This window comes from Capricornis sumatraensis, chromosome 16 (genome assembly GCF_032405125.1).
Source record: "Capricornis sumatraensis isolate serow.1 chromosome 16, serow.2, whole genome shotgun sequence".
Taxonomy (NCBI): Eukaryota; Metazoa; Chordata; class Mammalia; order Artiodactyla; family Bovidae; genus Capricornis; species Capricornis sumatraensis.
In genome coordinates, this window is record NC_091084.1 from 26,489,595 (window position 1) to 26,508,569 (window position 18,975).

The 18,975-nt window shown below is 52.3% G+C and overlaps 1 protein-coding gene across 1 annotated transcript in view; it reads left to right on the forward strand.

Annotated features, from left to right (window-relative positions):
* Positions 1-352: 352 nt before the first annotated feature.
* Positions 353-18,975, forward strand: part of ZBTB16 (zinc finger and BTB domain containing 16) — a 197,781-nt gene continuing 179,158 nt past the window's right edge. The window contains exons 1-2 of the mRNA XM_068988709.1: positions 353-492; positions 3,801-5,158. Of these exons, the coding sequence (XP_068844810.1) occupies positions 3,891-5,158 (1,268 nt within the window). The 5' untranslated portion in view covers positions 353-492; positions 3,801-3,890. The remainder of the gene's footprint in view (positions 493-3,800; positions 5,159-18,975) is intronic.

The window sequence follows — 18,975 nt, forward strand, 5'->3', positions numbered from 1 at the left end:
GCGGCCGCCAGCGCCCCAGCTGCAGCTAGATGTCAGGCGAAGCCCGGCGCGCGGCGCGCGGGGAAGGGAGGGGGACTGCAGGGGAGGGGAGGGGTGGGGCGGAGAGCGCGCGCGGGCTCGGCCAGTGCGGGGGGGTGGGCGGGCTGAGCCGGGGAACGGCGCGGGAGGGGGGAGGGAAGGGGGGCAGCTGTGGGCAGGGAGCCGGGCTCGGCCGCCAGCACTAAAGATGGAGAGGCGCCGGGGCCTCGCAGGGGAGGGGGCTCGGCGTTGACGTGGGACGCGGCGGAGGCGCCGCAGCCGGTGGTGATTTGCTAACCTCGCAGCACAGAGGAGTTGAGGGCGATGAGAGCGGGTACTGCGAACTGCCGGGCGATGCCGCCGCTACCGCCGTGATACCGAGAGCAACAGTTCCCCAGCAACACCCCTCCCAGACAGAGGCACACACCCCCAAGAGGCACGCACACCCACCCCACGGCACCCGGCTCGGCAGCGGTGAGTTGGGGGCCAGGGAGAGGCGCACTGCCCAGAGATAGCTCTGCGCCCGGGCACCCCAGGGCTGGAGAGGTCTGGGGTGGGGGGGCGCGCTCGCTTCGGCCACTCGACCGCTGGGCTTCTGCCTTATTTTATTCGGCTTGTCCCCTTCCTGCTGCTGCAGCCGTCGCCGCCGGCGGTTGGGGGTCGGCTGGAAGGGGGAGCCCTGGCTGTCAGCTTGGGCGCAGTTGCCTCCCCAACCTTTCCACTCCAGGGCACAGTCGGGGTGAGAAGTGGGGGCCAGAGCGGTCTGCGGGGCCGGGGGTCACAAGCGCAGGGTTGGGAATAGGAGGCTTTGTACCACCAGGGGCCGGCGGAGGAGCCGGGAGCCTGTGGGTGCTCATATGTATGCCGACCGGTGCGCGGGCGCGAGATAGGGCTGTGGTTTATTTGTGTGTTTATTCGCCCGCCAGCTGGGAAGCTAGGATCGGAGGAGTGGTTTTGGGGGCGGAGGGGAGCCGGACTGGGAGTCACTTGGGTTTTGTTTCTCTTTGGAAAACGTGGTGGGCTCCTTTTTCTTGATTGGACTTGATCCCCCCGGTTTTGGGGGGGAGGGGCTCCGTGGTGGAGCTCTGGAGTGTCTCCAGCGCTCCGGGCCCTCCTCGGCTCTCGGCGGGACCGGCTGTGGCGCCGGAGCTCGCTGTGCGCTCCCGGCCGCGCTCGGTGGGTGCTCCGCTCTGCACCTGATGCGTTCGGGATGCCTTTCCCACCCCTGCGCGCCGGCAGCTAGCTCTCACAGCCCCTCGAACACTCCCGCACGCGCTCGAAATGCGCACGATCTCGCCGGCCCGCGGACCCGCTGGAACGCACAGACGCGCTCAGCACCGACTCGCTGGCCGCTCCCCGGAACGCTCGCAACGTGCCTGGGCCGGGCGCGCCTGCTGCTGGCGCCACCCGCCCGAGGCCGGGGACCTTGTCCGCCGCTCGCGGGGATCCCCGCCCTGGGTCGGAGAGAGGGCCCTCAGATCCCTTCTCGCCTTTCCTCCCACAACTCGTCGGGCTTTTGTGCTTCTCCTTCGCCTCAAGGCGAGTCCGCCTTCTCGCCTCTCTCGCCCCAGCATTCGGCCCGCCTGAACTCTTGCCTTTCGCCCGGGTCTCTTTCGCTTTTCTTCTTTCCTAACCCAGCTCCCTTTCTCGTTGCCATCTGGTTTTCCCGGAAAAGTTGCTTCCCCAAGTTTGCTGAAGTCGTCTCCAAGTCTCCGGAGGGGGTGGCTGGAAACGGGGTGGGGGGTGAGGGGCGGGAAGGTGTGAGCGCGCGATCGATCCCCGGAGCTCGAGCTGGTTAGCGCTGGCTTTCCGCCGTGACAAGGGGCACGGCGCTGCAGCCAGCACCAGCCGGCCCCCGGGCGCCGAGCCGCGGGTTTCGGGGACGGCTGATCAGGGCACACTGATTTCCTTCAGGACCCACGGTGCTTGCTTTGGGGAAGGAATTCGGGTAGACTAGCTTCCATTCTTTCGATTCCTACCTCCTAGTTCTCTGAAACCCAAAGTCTGCGGGGAAAGCGCCTGGTGGCAAGGCGCTTGTGAATGGTCACCGCCCCCCACCATGGCCTCCGTTTTCACCCCGGGGTGGGGAGCAAAAGTGTCTTCTTGATTGACTGCCCTATTAACCCTTTCTAAGTAAGATTTGTGGCCTGGAGTCAATAGGGTTCCCTTTGGGGGTGGAGGCCAGCAGTGTTCCAAGAGGAAGAGCCCTTGTTCTGCCTTGCTCCCAATTGGTTTCACAGCAATATTGGCCACAGCAAGGCCGAGGCTGGGAGGGACCTGGGCCTGTGAGATCTTTCAGACACGCTTTAGACAGGTTTGGGAGACCCAGAGCCCTGTTACTGATCCCAGAGAGCACTTGGAGAGAGGCCTTTGTCTCCAGCTCAGTCTTCCCTTCATGCTGGTAACTCACACCATGATGCTGGTGCCAATATCCTCTCTCACCCCTTGGAGCCAGGTGTAGCAATCCAGCATCAATTCCTCTTTGGGTCATGGGACTTGCCCACTCCCGGGAGCCTGTGGGAGATACTGGGGGTTTGTGTTCCCAGCACATGCACTCCTGGCTTTAGGGGTACATGTTTTCTAGGATCTCTCTGTAGGCCCTTCAATACCTAGCCTGCATATTACAGGTCCTCCTCACTACTGGGCACTTGTGGGCAGGAGATAAGTGCAGCACATTATATAAGTGTGGCACATTATATAAGTGTGGACACGTGTGCTTGAGACTTCCCAGGTAGTGCAGTGGTAAAGAATCACCTGCTGATGCAGGAGATGCAGGAGATGTGGGTTCAACCCCTGGGTGGGGAAGATCCACTGGAGGCGGAAATGGCAACACACTCCAGTAGTCTTGTCTGGAAAACTCCTTGGTCAGGAGCCTGGCAGGCTACAGTCATGGGGTCACAAAGAGTTGGACACGACTGAGCATGCATGCACGCACGTGTGTTAACTGTTTCTGTTTCTCTGGCTGGTGCACACACATACATACACACTACACAGCTGAGGTTTTGGATTACTTATACAGTCACTTTGAGGTACCCATGATTGGGAGTGAGCCAAGCTAGTTCATAGACTATGTGTGTGTATTTCTCTTAGTGCCTAAGGAGAGGGTCAGGGCGTGGGTTCATCAGCCCTTTGCAACCCTGAGAAGAGTGGAAGGGTAGAAACCCAGGAAGGCATTAACTGAGAGTGAAAAGGTGGGCTGGAGGAGAGGAACCTTGCCTGTAGATTTCTTTGAGCTGCTACTCTAGGCTGCTAGCCCCAGCTAGGCTGGGTGTTGTTCCTGGGGCTACCACAATGAGGCAGGATTTAGAGAAACTTTGTTTTGAAGATGAGATTTGCTGCACAGGGGGTTGAAAGTGAAGTTGAGTGCTTACACTGACTAGAAGAGGGGGTTAAATTCTTACCCATTTAAGTTAAGCACTGGGCATCTTCTCACAATCAGTGTTGACTTTGCACAGGAGCCCCCCACACTCACACTTAAAGCTCAGGACTCATAAGACTCCACTGTAATTTTCATTTTACTTCTTCTAACAGATGTCACAGACCAGTGAATTAGGCATGTGCTATACAGCAGAACCTTCTCTTTACTCCCATCATTCTTGGGCCCGTAAAGGCAGTCATGTAGATTTCTAGGAAGCCCTTCCCCTCTGTTAAAATCTCCAGGACTGTCTTGCTGCAGGTTTGGGGCAGGGGCTATTGACTGAATTCTTACTTTTAGGGACAGTAACTAATCTATCTTTTGTTCTTGCATCTCTTTTGCCTCTTTCCTCATTTCTCCCCTCTAGGCCTTGCCATTGGCCCAGGAAACGCACCCTGCCCCGCCACGCAGAGCCAGGAAGGAAAGAGAGCCTCATGCCTAAGCCTCGGGGAGCACCATGGATCTGACAAAGATGGGCATGATCCAGCTGCAGAACCCTAGCCACCCCACGGGGCTCCTGTGCAAGGCCAACCAGATGCGGCTGGCCGGGACGCTGTGCGATGTGGTCATCATGGTGGACAGCCAGGAGTTCCACGCCCACCGGACTGTGCTGGCCTGCACCAGCAAGATGTTTGAGATCCTCTTCCACCGCAACAGCCAGCACTATACTCTGGACTTCCTGTCTCCCAAGACCTTCCAGCAGATTCTGGAGTATGCATACACGGCCACGCTGCAAGCCAAGGCGGAGGACCTGGATGACCTGCTGTACGCTGCCGAGATCCTGGAGATCGAGTACCTGGAGGAGCAGTGCCTGAAGATCCTGGAGACCATCCAGGCCTCAGATGACAACGACACAGAGGCCACCATGGCGGAGGGCGGGGCCGAGGAGGAAGAGGACCGCAAGGCGCGCTACCTGAAGAACATCTTCATCTCGAAGCATTCCAGCGAGGAGAGTGGCTATGCCAGTGTGGCGGCCCAGAGCCTCCCTGGGCCCATGGTGGACCAGAGCCCTTCCGTCTCCACCTCATTTGGCCTTTCAGCCATGAGTCCCACCAAGGCGGCAGTGGACAGTCTGATGACCATAGGACAGTCTCTCCTGCAGGGGGCTCTTCAGCCGCCCGCCGGGCCCGAGGAGCCAACCCTGGCTGGGGGTGGGCGGCACCCTGCGGTGGCCGAGGTGAAGCCGGAGATGATGCAAGTGGATGAGGTGCCCGGCCAGGAAAGCCCTGGGACCGCGGAGTCTAGCATCTCAGCTGGGATGGGGGACAAGGTGGAAGAAAGGGGCAAGGAAGGGCCCGGAACCCCTACTCGGAGCAGCGTCATCACCAGCGCCAGGGAGCTGCACTACGGACGTGAGGAGAGTGCTGAGCAGCTGCCGCCTCCGGTCGAGGCTGGCCAGGGCCCCCTCGGCCGATTGGAGCCCCCTGCGCCCCCAGCTGAGAAGCACCTGGGACTCTACTCGGTGTTGCCCAACCACAAGGCCGATGCCGTGCTCAGCATGCCATCCTCGGTGACCTCGGGCCTCCACGTGCAGCCCGCCCTGGCTGTCTCCATGGACTTCAGCACCTACGGGGGTCTGCTGCCCCAGGGCTTCATCCAGCGGGAGCTGTTCAGCAAGCTGGGGGAGCTGGCTGTGGGCATGAAGGCCGAGAGCCGCACTGTCGGGGAGCAGTGCAGTGTGTGTGGCGTGGAGCTTCCTGACAACGAGGCCGTGGAGCAGCACAGGTAGGCCCCTCTGCGCCCGTCACCCCCTCCCGGAATTTCTGGCCTCCACCCCGCCTTCGTTCCCAGCTGTCCCCTAGTCCTGGGGCCTGGCTCCCTTGTTCTCTTTGCTATTTGTGAAAAAAAAAAACCCTGGAAAGATCACTTTCCAGGTCTGTTGGGAGACCTTGGGGTCTTTCCTGAACACGGGGGAACTTAGGCGCTCAGTTCCTTTTTTAAAAAAAATTTTTTTGATTTTTATTTATTAATTTTTAGATCATGTCAAGTGGCTTACAGAAGCTTAGTTCCCTGACCGAGGATTGAACGTCTGCCTTCAGTAGTAGGACTGCCAGGGAATTCCTTTCGCCCAGTCTTTACTAAGCTCTTTGCGTTCTTTTTGCATCTGGGCTCCTGATTTGCTTTTCCTGCTCCTGAGTTTTTTCTCCTCTGCCTGGAGAGACTTCTAAAGTGGAGGGAGGGAAAGGTGGGGTGAGGAGGAAGGGCCCACGGCCGGGGTCTGGCCACTCCGCAGGGTTTCAGGTACCTGAGTTCCCCTGTGGTGGTTCCTGCCAAGGCTGGCGTGTCTGCAGCTCAGGAGGAGGGGAGGGGCTGGAGTCTGCTTAGACCCAAGAGCAGCTGCAGGTTCTGAACGTTGTTCCTGGTGAACCTTCATCACCAGGAATGTTGCCTCCTCTCCCTTTTCCTTCTCTGACCCTGTAAACACGTTTCAGGGGAGCTGATTTAAATTCAAGGGAGAAGGATGGGTATGAGAAACATCAGTTTTGCAGCTTGCAGTCTTATTCTTAACCCATCCCTACTCACACTGAATTAAATACTACTTTGGGCCAGCATCAGCTTCTCTCTGGCTTCTGTTTCCTTCTCTGTGAAATAGCTTTTATGACATGCCTGCTTCAGTTGCTTTTCGTGGAGTCATATTTTTGTTAACAGCAGTTTTCCCAGGTAGATGATGTTCTTGTCCATAGGGAGATAATAAGACCTTTTCCCAGGGTCATGTAGATACTGAGAGGCAGAGCTGGATTCAAATTCAGGTCTTAACCTTCTTGCACTTTGCTGCCTCTCGGAGTTATTCAGTCCGAAAGAGTGTCTTGTCTGCACAACGAAGGGTTTTGAAATTGCTCATCAGAAGTGGAGTAAACACAGAGGGACTCTGTAGTGAGTTTGATGTGCCCATCACATTACCCTCCAGTTCCTGGGTCAGGCGAGGGGTGTTAGGAAATCCAATTTCTCTTTGTCATCTGTGATAACATTTCCCTGCACACTCTCTTGCCTGCTGTGCTGCAGATCTTGGGTGGATTCTTCAGTTTGCACTCCTCTCCTCGCTGCCCCCCCCCCATTCTTCTGTTGACCATTCAGGAGGGGGTGTGGGGGAGAGGAGGCAGGGGCATGGAGTTGGAGGCACCTGGAGGTTATCTGATTCCACCAAGCTGAGTCAGAACCTCCTCCAACACCGCTTAATCGGGTCTTCTGAGACTTACCTTTTGGAAAGTGCTGCTGAGCTCCACGTAGCCGATTCTCTTCCGGTCGGGTGCGAAAAATAACCGCCACTAAGGTGTGTCTTCGTGATGCTTGTACTGCTCAGAAACGGACCGAGGTTGTGTTTGTTTTTGCTCACACTTTCCTAAAGAGGAAACCCTCTCCCCAGACTTGACCAGATACATTGATCGCCTTCTCCGGATGTGAATTATTTCAGTTATGTGCTATGAGAAATGGGGTATAGTGGAAAGTAATTTTAAAATGGAGATTTCGTTGACGTATAACAGTTTCAGGTGTATAATGATTCGGTATTTGAATATTTTATAAAATGATCACTATGATAAGTTGACTTAAAGTCCATCACTCTAGATAGTCAGATAATTTTTTTTCTTGAGCACTTCTAAGACCTACTCTCTTAGCAACTTTCATTATGTAATGCAGTGTTGTTAACTATAGTCATCATGTTGTATGTTATAACCCCAGGACTCATTTATTTTTTGAATACCTTTGACTACCTTTTCCCATTTTCCCCAACCCCTGTGCTCTGGAAAGTAGGTTTTTTTCTTTTTTTTTCCCTTGGCTTCTTCCTGGGTCCTTTTTGCTTCTCTTTACCTGAGAGGGATGCAAAAGATGTTACTCTCCCAGGAGTTTTCTGTGGGACCCTTGTTCCTCTGGGGAGAGCTGGAGGGTTGGCTGGAGGGTCTCACTCCCCACCAGAGCATGGGTAACAGAACTAGCCGTGTCTAGCACTGAGAGCTTGGCAACGTTACGTAACCTTTCTGGGTCTTGCTTTACTTTCTTTCAAATGGAGGAGTTCTGCAGGGTGGGGTGCTGGATTAACGAAGTAACATCCAGAAATCCCTGGAGCTGCGACTGGCACTTAGTAACCAAGAGGGTAAGGGCTGGACCCTCAGTCCCCTGCCTTGCTTGGGTCTCGTCTCTGCTTCGCCCTTGCGGCTCTGAGTTCTACAGTGTGGTGTCCATGGCCCTGCCATCGAGGGGTTGAGTTGACTGGGAGGTGGTGCAAAGGATGTCGCTGTCCTTCTGAGCTTGTGATGTTGAGCCGCCGGTTCTGGCATCCTTGGCGTCATGCCCTGGGCTGCTGACACAGGAGAATGTGCTATTAACTGAGGGTGGAAAGTGGGCTGCCGCCGCCCCATAGGCTGGAGCCTGGGGCTGTGCCCTGGGTGGAAAACTGTGGGGTCCGAGGAGATCAGGGACGGAGAGAATGTTCCTGCATGCTCTCACTGGCAGCCCCTGGCTCCCGATCTGACATGCTTTCAGGAGGCTTCACCTCTCTCCCTCTCAGACCTCCAGGATGAAGGTGCTGCTTCCCAATTTCCTGCTGTTCTCTTGTGTAAAGCTGCCAGCATAACACAAACAAAAAAGTCAAGACAAAACAATCAGAGTGGGAGATTTTGATGTCAGGAGGCTGTGAATGTGATAGTGAAGAACACGATGAAATAACAGGCTACAGGATTTATTTTATTCTGTTGGTAAGCCAGTAGGCTAGAGTGTGGGTAAAGGTTAGGTACCTGCTTGTGGTAGTCGCTTTTCTTCTTGAGGAGTGGGGGTGGCAGGTGATGGGCAGAAGGGCAGGGAGAGGAAGGAGGGGGAGAGTGCAGGGAAGGGAGGCAGGCAGGAAGGTGTGTGATAGAATCACATCAGTGTGCTTTCCTTGTGACTTGGTTCCAAGCTGGGGAGAGGGGAGCCTGTTGGGGTGACAGACAGCTGGAGTGAAACTCTGTAAACTTATGGTCCCTGCAGTGCATGGTGAGATGTAACAGCACTGTCAGATGTGGCCTGATGGATTGATGGGAAGCCCACACAGAGATGCTACCTGGGTAAATCAAATGGGGCTTACCTGCCTAAAGGATCCGGAAGGAAGTCAGAATAGTCAGAGGGCCTGCTGGATAAGCAGATCTGTCTCCAGGCAGATGCAGGAGCAAGTGCTGGATTCTAAAACCTCCCCAGCAGGCTCACATCGCAGAAGATAATGTCTGAGGGAGGGGGGGGGGGTCTCTTTAGTGTTGGACTTTCCTTCTCTAAATTTCCCTGGTGGCTTAGATGATAAAGAATGTGCCTGCAATGCAGGAGACCTGGGTTCAGTCCCGGGGCTAGAAAGATCCCCTGGAGAAGGGAATGGCAACCCACTCCAGTATTCTTGCCTGGAGGATTCTGTGGACAGAGTAGCCTGGCGGGCCCCAGTCCATGGGGTCTCAAGAGTCGGACACGACTGAGTGACTAGCACTTTGTTTAAGCTTGGTCTCTGTTCTGTCTCCTCTCTCCCTGGAAGGCTGGGCCTGTTCTGCATGTCACCTTGTCTGGATCTGATCTGGAGACCAGCTGAACTAGGCCAGGTGCACAGTCTCCTTCTCAGAGCCACGTACATGTGATAAGATTATCAGGAATAATGTGATTGACTTAGGAGTCTCCCCAGGCTCATGAGCCTAAGTCTTTTTTCTTTTTTATGGCCATGCTGCGTGGCTTGAGGTATCTTAGTTCCCTGACCATGGATTGAACCCTCATGCCTCCTACAGTGGAAGTGAGTAGTCCTGACATGCTGGACTGCCAAGGAATTCCCAGCCTGGTCTTAATACGTTTCTGAATTAAAGTGCCACAGAATCAGGGTAGGATCTGGCTTCCCAGGAACCTCTGGATCTCCTGCATTCAAGCCCTCGAATCAGCACTGCATGTCTTGCACACACACAGGAGGAGCTCTTGTCTGGTTCTTGCAAGCATCCTCGGAAACCCCAGAGGTGGTCCCAGCCCTGTCTCTGCACTCAGGACTGCAGCCCTGTTCAGAGGCTCCTCAGGCCAGGTCCAGAGTGCATGACCGTGTCGCTGAGCTATCAGGTCCTGCCTGGCCCTTGCCTTGGCCTCTTTCAGGTGGCCAGCTGTATGGTTTTCGGTGGTTGACCATGTAGAGGGCTGATAACTGTTGACCTTGGTTTAGGCCACTTGGAGAATTTAGTTGTTGCCCTGAATTCTTAGTCCCTTCTCATCATTCTGCCAGTTTTAGGCACCACTGAGGTCCTACCAGATTCTATTTGGAAAAGAGCCTCCAGTGGGATAATGATAGCCATAGTAGTGATATTTTTTTTAATGTACTTAAATTTATTTTTATTTAATTATTTTTTGACCATGCCATGGCACCCCACTCCAGTACTCTTGCCTGGAAAATCCCATGGACGGAGGAGCCTGGTGGGCTGCAGTCCATGGGGTCGCTAAGAGTTGGACGCAACTGAGCGACTTCCCTTTCATTTTTCAGTTTCATGCATTGGAGAAGGAAATGGCAACCCACTTCAGTGTTCTTGCCTGGAGAATCCCAGGGACGGGGGAGCCTGGTGGACTGCTGTCCATGGGGTCGCACAGAGTCGGACACGACTGAAGCAACTTAGCAGCAGCAGTTGCAGCATGTGGTATGCAGGATTTTAGTTCCCCAACCAGGGACTGAATTCATGCCCTCTGCAATGGAAGTGCAGATTCTTAACCACTGGACCACCCGGGAAGACCCAGCAGTAATATTAATAATGCCTTTTATCAGTTGCCCCACTGTTTCTTTTGCAAGGCACCTGTTTTAGGAATATTTGTTTATTTCTGTCTATACTGGGTCTTTGATGCCGTGTGGACCTTTCTCTAGTTACGGTGACCAGGAGCGGCTCTTCGTTGCAGTGCACAGGCTTCTCACGGTGGTGGCTTCTCTAGTCCTGGAGCGTGGTCTGTAGGGCTCACTGGGCTTGAGTCGTTGCAGCACGTGGGGTTGGTAATTGCGGTTCCCGGGCTCCAGAGCACAGGCTCAGTAGTTGTGGCGCCTGCGCTTAGTTTCTCTGCGGCATGTGGGATCTTCCCATGCCAGGGCTCGAACCTGTGTCTACTGCATCGACAGGCGGATTCTTAACTCCTGAGCCACCAGGGAAGCCCCTGCAAACCACCTTTAATGACTTTATCTCTCTTAACCTCCCAGCCTCCCCTCAGGGGGTGCAGGTCTCTCATTCTATACTGGTGATGGTGAAGTCGTCTGAGAACCTCTGAAAGCTAAAAACGCTTTGTGTAAGTTTGCAGCGAACTCATTTAGTGGCAAAACCTGATGTGAACTGAACTGATGTGAGGCTATATTTATCTCGCCTATTTTGAATATTCATATGTTTTGCCGCAAAAATATTGATGTGTTTGATTACGGAGTGGTTCCCTAGACTACTCTGGGCCTGGTGTACACTCAAGGCCCCATAGTACCTTTTTAAAATCTGAACAGTTCGGATTTCCAAAGCACCAAGGATTTGGGTAAGGGATTGTCACCGTCATCAGCTCCAACTTACAGATGAGGAAAATGGGCTGTGAGTGAGTAAGTGACATGTCCAAGGTCACATAGCTATCTATAAATGGCTAGAGACAGGAGCTCGGCTCTCCTTCTAATTCGCAGTCCCGGGTGCTCCACGCCAGGCCTTATAAGCACATGGGCATTGCCATTCTAGGTCAGATCCATCTGACCTAGTCTTTGGGCGCCAATGCCATCCCTAAGATACCACCGTTGGAGGCTGCCACTCTTCTTCCTTGACGTCAATCCTAAAGGTCAGGTGGAGCCCGGCGTCTCTTAATAGCTATTTACAGCTGCTCTGTCATTCACAGATTTGCCCAAATCCTTGCTGAAACCATTTCTGTTTCCAGGAAGTATCCTTTGGGGGATGATGCACGACTTAAGTTTATAAGCTCCTGGGCTCCTGGAAATCTAGTCTGTTCAGGAGGTCACTGGCTGGGAAGATGGGAAGATGACTTTGTGGTGCTGTGTCCTGCCGTTTGGGAGGCTGGTTCTGTATTTTTTGTTTTTCAGTTCTGTCTCTTTTTTTAATCTGGAGTTTAATGTCTTAATTTGTAAAACCAGGCCCTTGGATGAGCTATTTCTGGTTTGTTTAACTCTTAAAAAAAAAAAAAACAAAAAAACTTCTCCTTTGCTCCTTTGGCACTCGCTTATATCTTCATGAAGTCATTTTGGTTATTTGAATTTTGCTCTGTTTTGGAATCTGGTTTGGCAGTCAGCCAGCTGAAATAGAGGGTCAGTTTGATTTGATTCCGTCTGCTCTGACTTCGTTTTTTAATGCTTCAGTCTGCTTAGGGTTACTGAGTCATCTGCAATATAGACTGAACTCTTGGGAAGTTTGAAGATGAGTTCTTTTACTTTCTTTCTAATGGAAGAAAGTTGCCTACTCTTTCATCTCAGTGAAAAGTCCCATTTTAACTCGCTGTCACTATTGGTTGGAGCTGCTAATTGCTAGAAGGAGAGGGGAAGAAAGCTTTAGTTCAGCAGTACTTTTCCCTCCTGCTTGTTCTAGGAAAGCTATTTATGACTCTTTAAAATAGTGATTATCCTAAACTGTTAAAATCAAACCTCCATTCACAGCTCGGATTTCTTGCTAATTCAGGGGAAAAACATTTCCAGTTATTTTAATTCAAAAAAATTAATGACTTTAAAACAAGTCCAACCGAAAGCCCACGTGTGAGACATAAAAAGTCTTGCTAAATGAATACAGGCGTGCCTCAATTTGCCCATTGGAAGGTTCTGGAATTTTCCACGATAAGTAAAGGTTTTTGTAGTCAGATCCTGTTTTGGTGGTTTTAAGTGAAAACTCTGACTCAGTGGCATCTATTTTGTTAGTAAGGAAAATCTACCTCCGCATCCCCGTTCCCCACCCTCCAGCACCACGTTTTACGCTTTGTGATGGGCATTTTGAGCAACTTACACTATCTGGGTCAGAATCTCGATTTCACCACTTACCCGCTGTGTGACTGTGGTTACGTTACTTAACCTTTCTTTGCTTGTTTTGTCTGTAATATGGGAATAATAACCCAGTACCTACTCACTGGGTTGTTGCAGGAATTAATCACTAAATATTTGTCACGAGCATGGAAGAATAGCAGAGAGCAAGTGTTTGCTGTTGTATTTTTGCGGCCCTTGTTGGTTGTGAAGCTGGCGGTGCCGGGTAAAATTTGTGTTCCTGTTGGTTGAGGTCCTGCTTGCCCTCAGAGGTGTCCATTTATCCAGCACCTGAGAACTGCTGGTGTTTTTGCAGCTGGTTCACCGTGAGCTCCTGCATTTCCCCCCAAAAAGCTGATCTCTTGAGGCACTGTGGCCAGGGTACTCTTTGTCCCATTGACCTGAAGCCTGATGAGTCATTGCAGCCTTCTTTTAAATTTAGCTGGGCAGCACTCCACTGTCATCAGTTACGAATGCTGAGGCTACTCACCAACGCCAGGTCCTATCGCATGTGCACGTGGCCAGGCCAGCAAATCACTGTGATGGGAGCACAGATGCCTCCTCACCTAGAGAAGTCTGGGCTTTGGGGGCGGCATGCTGCAGAGCCCCTTCCCGTCCCCACCCTACAGTGCAGGATGCTTCTAAGGGCAGATTCAGCAAATATCGCCTTGAGTGCTTGATACACATGCTAAGTGCATTCGTAGTCAGTATCTGCTCAGAACCTCTAGCCACCCACTGGGGCTAGATATTTGTTTCCCATTCCCTGATGGGCAGAGGGAAGCCTGAGAGGTTAACAGACTGTTCCCTGGTGAGACGGTGAAGGGTGGCACCAGGGTTTGTGCCCAGGTCTCTGGCTTCATGTTCATACTTCTTTCTACAATGTCCCGCTTGGATCTTCAGCCCCTGATGGAATCAGAAGGGAAGGGGGAATACAGGAAGGACCAGCTCCATGTTCCCTGAAGTTGCTAACCAGGAGGCTCACCGCTTGGCCAGATCTGGCCTCCTGGCTTTGTCCGGTGGCTTGAGAAGACGGAGGGAGAGTACTGATTAGCTGGAAGGGTTTGTGTCTTAGGGGGCTGGGGTCACAGGAGTCCATCATCTCTTACAGACACAGGGAGAGGCCAGCTTCTAGCGATAAAGGGGGTTTATGCTGACTTCCAAAACAGAAAAAAAGAGAGAGGAAAAGAAACCCACTTACAAAAATAAAAATCCCGTGCCGTTAATTTCATGCCAGCATAATCAGAAATACCCCTTTCTACTGTTTCCCCTTAAAAACCCCCGTGTCCTTATTATGCTGGCTCAGTCTGGAAAAACTCTGGTTGGGTTTTGCCTATGTGAGGCTTATCTCTGCAGCTGCCAAGAGGGAATCCAGTACTTGATCGTCAGCACGGAAACTTCGACTAACAACTCACAGAAACCTGCTTGGTTCTAAATTTCTTGCCCTGTTGCAATTCTTGTCCTCAAGACATGACCTTCTTCGGCAGGGACAGAATGTGCCCAGCTTTGTAGTGGGAAGAATCCAGGTTAGATGAGAGAAAGAACTCCCTGAAACAGTGGGGGCATTACTGGCGATTTTATTAGAGTATGTAGTCACAGAAATGTGGATGGGAGGAGGAGGAGTCGTGGGCCATTGGAAGGAGTGTTTCGAGGTCTCCCCTCTTTAGGGTCATTTAGGTCCTCCGAGGTGTTAAGTAAGGGTGTATACACCAGGCATGCTAAGAATGAGACAGACACCCCGCCACCCCTGACTCTGCAGGCAGACAAGGTGTGTAGAGCAGGGGCATACAGACGGATCTCAGACTTGGGTTTGAATGCCCGCGCCTCATGGTGGATCTGGGCAGATTTGGGTAGATGGCTTCACCTGTCTGAACGGCCAGGCGCCCCTTCTGTAAAGTGAGGTTGTAGCCCCTTACCTCTCAATGTGGTGCAAACATGTTAAATGGGGTGCTGTGTAACATGAAGCACCCAGCAGGGACTCACATGTGAGGCTGCCCCCAGCTCCCCCCACCCCACGCTTCCCGCTTCTCCTGTGACCCCAGCCTGACAAGGGAGCCTCTCGCTCCAAGCCCCCAGCCACCCTCTCCTGCCGTTGGCCTCTAAGTGGATTAGCTGAGCGTTGTGATCTTAGTGCCATTAGGCCCGTTGGCACAACTCTCCTTGCCGTAGTGAGAAGCAGATGTGGCTGAGTGTAATGGCCCTCGGTGATCCATCAGGCCTGGAGCTGGGAGAAACATTATGAGTGTTAATTTGGGGGAGTCTTTTTATGGTAGCTGGGGGAAATGTGGAGGGATTGTTGGAAATGTATTTATTTAAGCCGTTCAGCAGGTTAGATGCTGCCGGGGGTCTACAGTGGCTGAAGCTCCCACCTCCCTCCACCCACCCCCCCCAACCCCTCCTTTAAAGAAGGCCCCTCCCCAGCCCTGCAGCCCAGGCCTGATTGCTTCCAGAGTTGGAGAGACAGCTTAGCAGGCTCTTGTTTCTTGCCGATGTACCTTATTAGTAGCACCTGGCATCATAACCCGCTAATGGGAACCAGCGCTCTCCTCCTGCGTGGCCAGTGACAAGTAGCCCTGTCAGCCGGAGCTCGCCGTGCGAGGAAGTTCCTATTAGCTTTATGGTCAGGAGAACTTGTCCTGTTCAGGAAATGAATGTTGCCGCTAAAGGTCCTCGGCCCTGACCCTGGCGGCGTAACTTGTGCGGGCTGGGGAGACCCCGCTCAGGATGCTTGGGATTTCAGCCCCTCTCTGGTTCTTGTCATATGTAAAGAGGGAATCATTGTGGTATGTTGCAGCCTTGAACTTTTGATTTATGCAGCGAGGGCGACTTAACCGTTTCCATGCCTGGGTGGCCGTGTGGTGACAGAGCTCAGGGTGTGCGCCTAGGTGTTGGGGGGCAGAGGACGGAGCCCTCATGCTGGCCGGTGGAGTGGCTGCTGGAACGTCAGGAGAACACTTTGCTTGCTTTTCCTTCCCGGAAAAGCACCTTCAGGGGTGCTTGTTGCCTGCGGAAGGGTGAACCTGGGTTTGAATCCATTCTCTGCCTGTTTGGAGCTCCGCGATAGATACCCAGCCACCCGCTTCCTCATCTGCACCAGGAAGCTAATAACGTCAATTTCCCGTGTGCTGCCATGATGATGTTCCTAGGACGGTGCACACGGGACCCCCGGGCAAGGCACGTGGCCTGGTCTCAGGGCACAGTGTCGGGAGGGATGTGCTTGTTTCCTTTTTGCTCATCATAACATGGTTTGAAAAATGGAAGAGAATGGCAGAGTACTTTTTTCGAATATCAAGACCGTTTCTCTCCCTCATCACAGGCTATACTCTGTACGGAAAGACTGCTTAGGTGGCTTCTCCTTCTGTCTTTTTCAACCTGTGAGTAACGTTTGTAAATGTGACATTTGTGGAGCACAGCAGCGTTTGACCTCATTCTCGAGGTGAACTCTGGCCTGACTCTTTGAGAAGAGGCGTTTGTGAGTTGTCTGGCGAAAGGATAGGCCATCACTTTAGCTGCCGCTGCTGCCTTGCTAAAGGCCCCTGGTGACAAAGGGGTGAACTGCACCAGGGGCGCCAGGAAAGGGTGGGCCTGGCGGGGGAGGGAGGACTGGGACGGGACGCCTCCGGAACTGAGAAACAGACCTGTCCCTCCGTCTCTGGCGTTTACGGCATCGTTGACAGTAGTTCAAGGAAAAATAAAAATAAGTTCTTACCGACTGTGTGGTTGGGTGCAGAGTGAAGGACAGGCGTGGTCAGCGGTGGCAGCAACTGATGACCGTGGTAACTCTCTGTTACCCAGAGTTTTGGGGAGTGGGACCCTGGGTCGTTGCAGGGCACACACACTCTGGGAGGACATTCTTACTCCCCTCAACCCTCTCTCCATCCTTTTACGTAAACAGCGGCTCCTGCCCCTCTTGGAGCAGGTGAAAGCTGCTTTGAGGGCGTTCGCAGCGTAGGGATTGGAAATGTTCGATGCAAAAGTGAAATCGTGACAGTTGTCCCCTCGATTCTCTGCTAAATTAAGGATCCGCTAACATTTCTGAGTCTACCTCCTTATATACCCCCACCCCCGTCCCCTTGGCAGAAGGGATAAAGCCGGTACCTAAAAACAATGTGAAGCCGCTGCTAAATCGAGTGACTCTAAAAACATTTTTCTGTCCTTGAAGTTGAGCATGGAAAACCAGGGCTGGACTCTTGAGCGCTGCAGACCCATTTAGGGCCCGGGGCTGGCCCCTTCCTCAGTTCCTAGCACAATGGTTTTCATTGCCACCGGCGCCCCCCCCCCACTCCTTCCCCCCTTCATAATTATCCACTATTTTACTTTTTGTGTCCTGACAGCTACAGAGTGGGTTTTGTGTTTTGAGCTGAGTAGCTGCTAAATATTCCCCAGAAGCCAGATTCAATGGCTCGAGGGAGGGGATAGGCCAAATCTTGGCATCTCCTGTTGCAAAAAGTGAAAAATATTTCTGTTTGCAGTTAATTTTAGTGGCAAGCAGATCATGTTAACTGGATGTAATTGCTTCCAGATATGGCGGAGGGTTTTGTGTGTTGAGATGAAGGGTCTGGTAAGTGCTTACTTCCTGTGTAAATTAGCCTATTCCATTCAGACTTTCATTCTGGCCAGCCCTGGATTCTGTCATCCTCCTGTTTCCCCCTCCCCAGCCCACAGCCTGGTGTGAGAAGCAGCTTGCTCTGTCTGTCCATCCGTCTGAGTGCAATTCTTTTGTCACTTGGAGCCACTCACCTCTTGGTACTTGATGCAAATTTGCCCTTAAAATAACGAGAAGGGTTTGAAAAGATGCCAGCCGGGCCTGCTTCTTTCTGGGCAAAGGCAGATTTGCCAGACCCGGGGGCAGGTAGTCTGTATCTGCTGGTCCCGTGGATGATGTCCAGAACCCACAACTACTGGTTTTCCTTGGATTTGTTTTTCCCCTGCTGCCCGCTGACCCCTACTCTCACCTTGGAGAATACCTTTTTCAACCTTTCTGAACAAAGCACACTCCAGTGGTTCTGAATCCCAGAAAAATGAAATGGCTGTTGCAAGGAGGAGAAAGTTTGGGCCATGAATTCTAGCCATGGAAGGTTCTCTTAGATACGAAGCCACCACTCTTGCAAAGCAGGTTGGACCAACATACACACACACACCTGCCCCTCCCTGAAAAGCAGGAGAGGCAAATCCACCCAGGGAATCTCTCCACGTTCCTGTGGGTTTCGAGGGTTGGAATCGAGGGAAAAGTGTTAAGGTGCATGTTCTCCTAAATTCCGATTTTGTCCTGTGGCCAGTCCTATATTCTTAGTGCTATTTGCATAAGAGATTGCTGTTTATCTTCCTATATCAACTCCACTGATAACCCCTGTGGTCTGTTTAACAATCTGTGAGGAGTAGATTACTTGATAAATGCCGGTTTTTCCAATATGCAAAGATAAACTGTTGGGGTCAGGGTGAGGGGTGGAATGAGGAAGGAGAGACCAGGTGGGGAGCTCGGACCCTCTTTCAGATCGGGGTGGAAACGTGTGAGGGGACCTGACGGCAGAAAACAGGTATCTTGTAAAACACAGCCGCTGCATTTATCACAGTTTATCAGCTTCCTGCCCTCCTCTGCCTTTCTCCCCCTCCGCGTGGACAGGCAGCCTCTGAGAACATTTTACTGAGTGGGCTGTCGAGGCCCGTGTTCATGCAAGATGGGAGAGGGTGTAGGTAATCTTTGCTTCTTTAGTTCCTGTCTTTTTCTCCATCCTCTCCCCCTCCCACAAGTTGTAGGCTGATAAGTAATGCGTGCTGACTAAAAATATGTAAATCTGAAATCTTCAAGGGATGGACTTTTCCTACCTGCCCTGAATTTGCTGCTTTAAGCAGAGTGCCTGGTTGGGGAAGAAGCGAGGTGAAAACTTCTGACCCCATTGCCTAGTCAATAAGCTGTCTGAGAATCAAACAAAAGAGTTTGGACTGGCTGCTAAGGCTTGGAACCCAACTGATAGCTTTGTTTTGATGTCCTTGTAATGTTTGCAGATCACAGAGGGTGCTATTTAGAGCAGGGGTATCTACGGGGACAGACTTACTGGGAAGTTGAAACAGTGAGCACAAAGTCCAGGAGATGCTGAAGATAGTGGAATACAGCCCAGGAATTGGGGTGGGGGTGGCAGGAAAGAGGCTCTCTGGGAGGTGATGGAAGTGGTGTTCTCTAGGAATGATATGCAGTGATGGGAAGAATGCAAACTTCAGAGTAAGACATCCTGGATGAAAACCCAGACTCCAGATTTACTAGCTGGATGCCTCGAACAAGTTACAAATAAGGGCCTTTCTGTGCGCTTATTTCCTTGTTCTCTTTTTTTAAAAAAAAATGTGGCCAGTATACCTTTTAGGTGGTTATTTGGATAAAATAATGTTTAAAGAGGAAATTCCCTGCCGGGTCAGTGGATAAGACTTGATGCTTTCACTGCTGTGGGCCTGGGTTCCATCCCTGGTCAGGGAACTAAAATCTTAAAAGCTGCATAGTATGGCCAAAAAAAAAGAGGTGTAATAGAGAGAAGGCACTGTGTAAATAGGCACTACTGAGCCTTAGAACTAGCCCTTAGAAGCCTTCTATTTTGGCCCAAGGGAG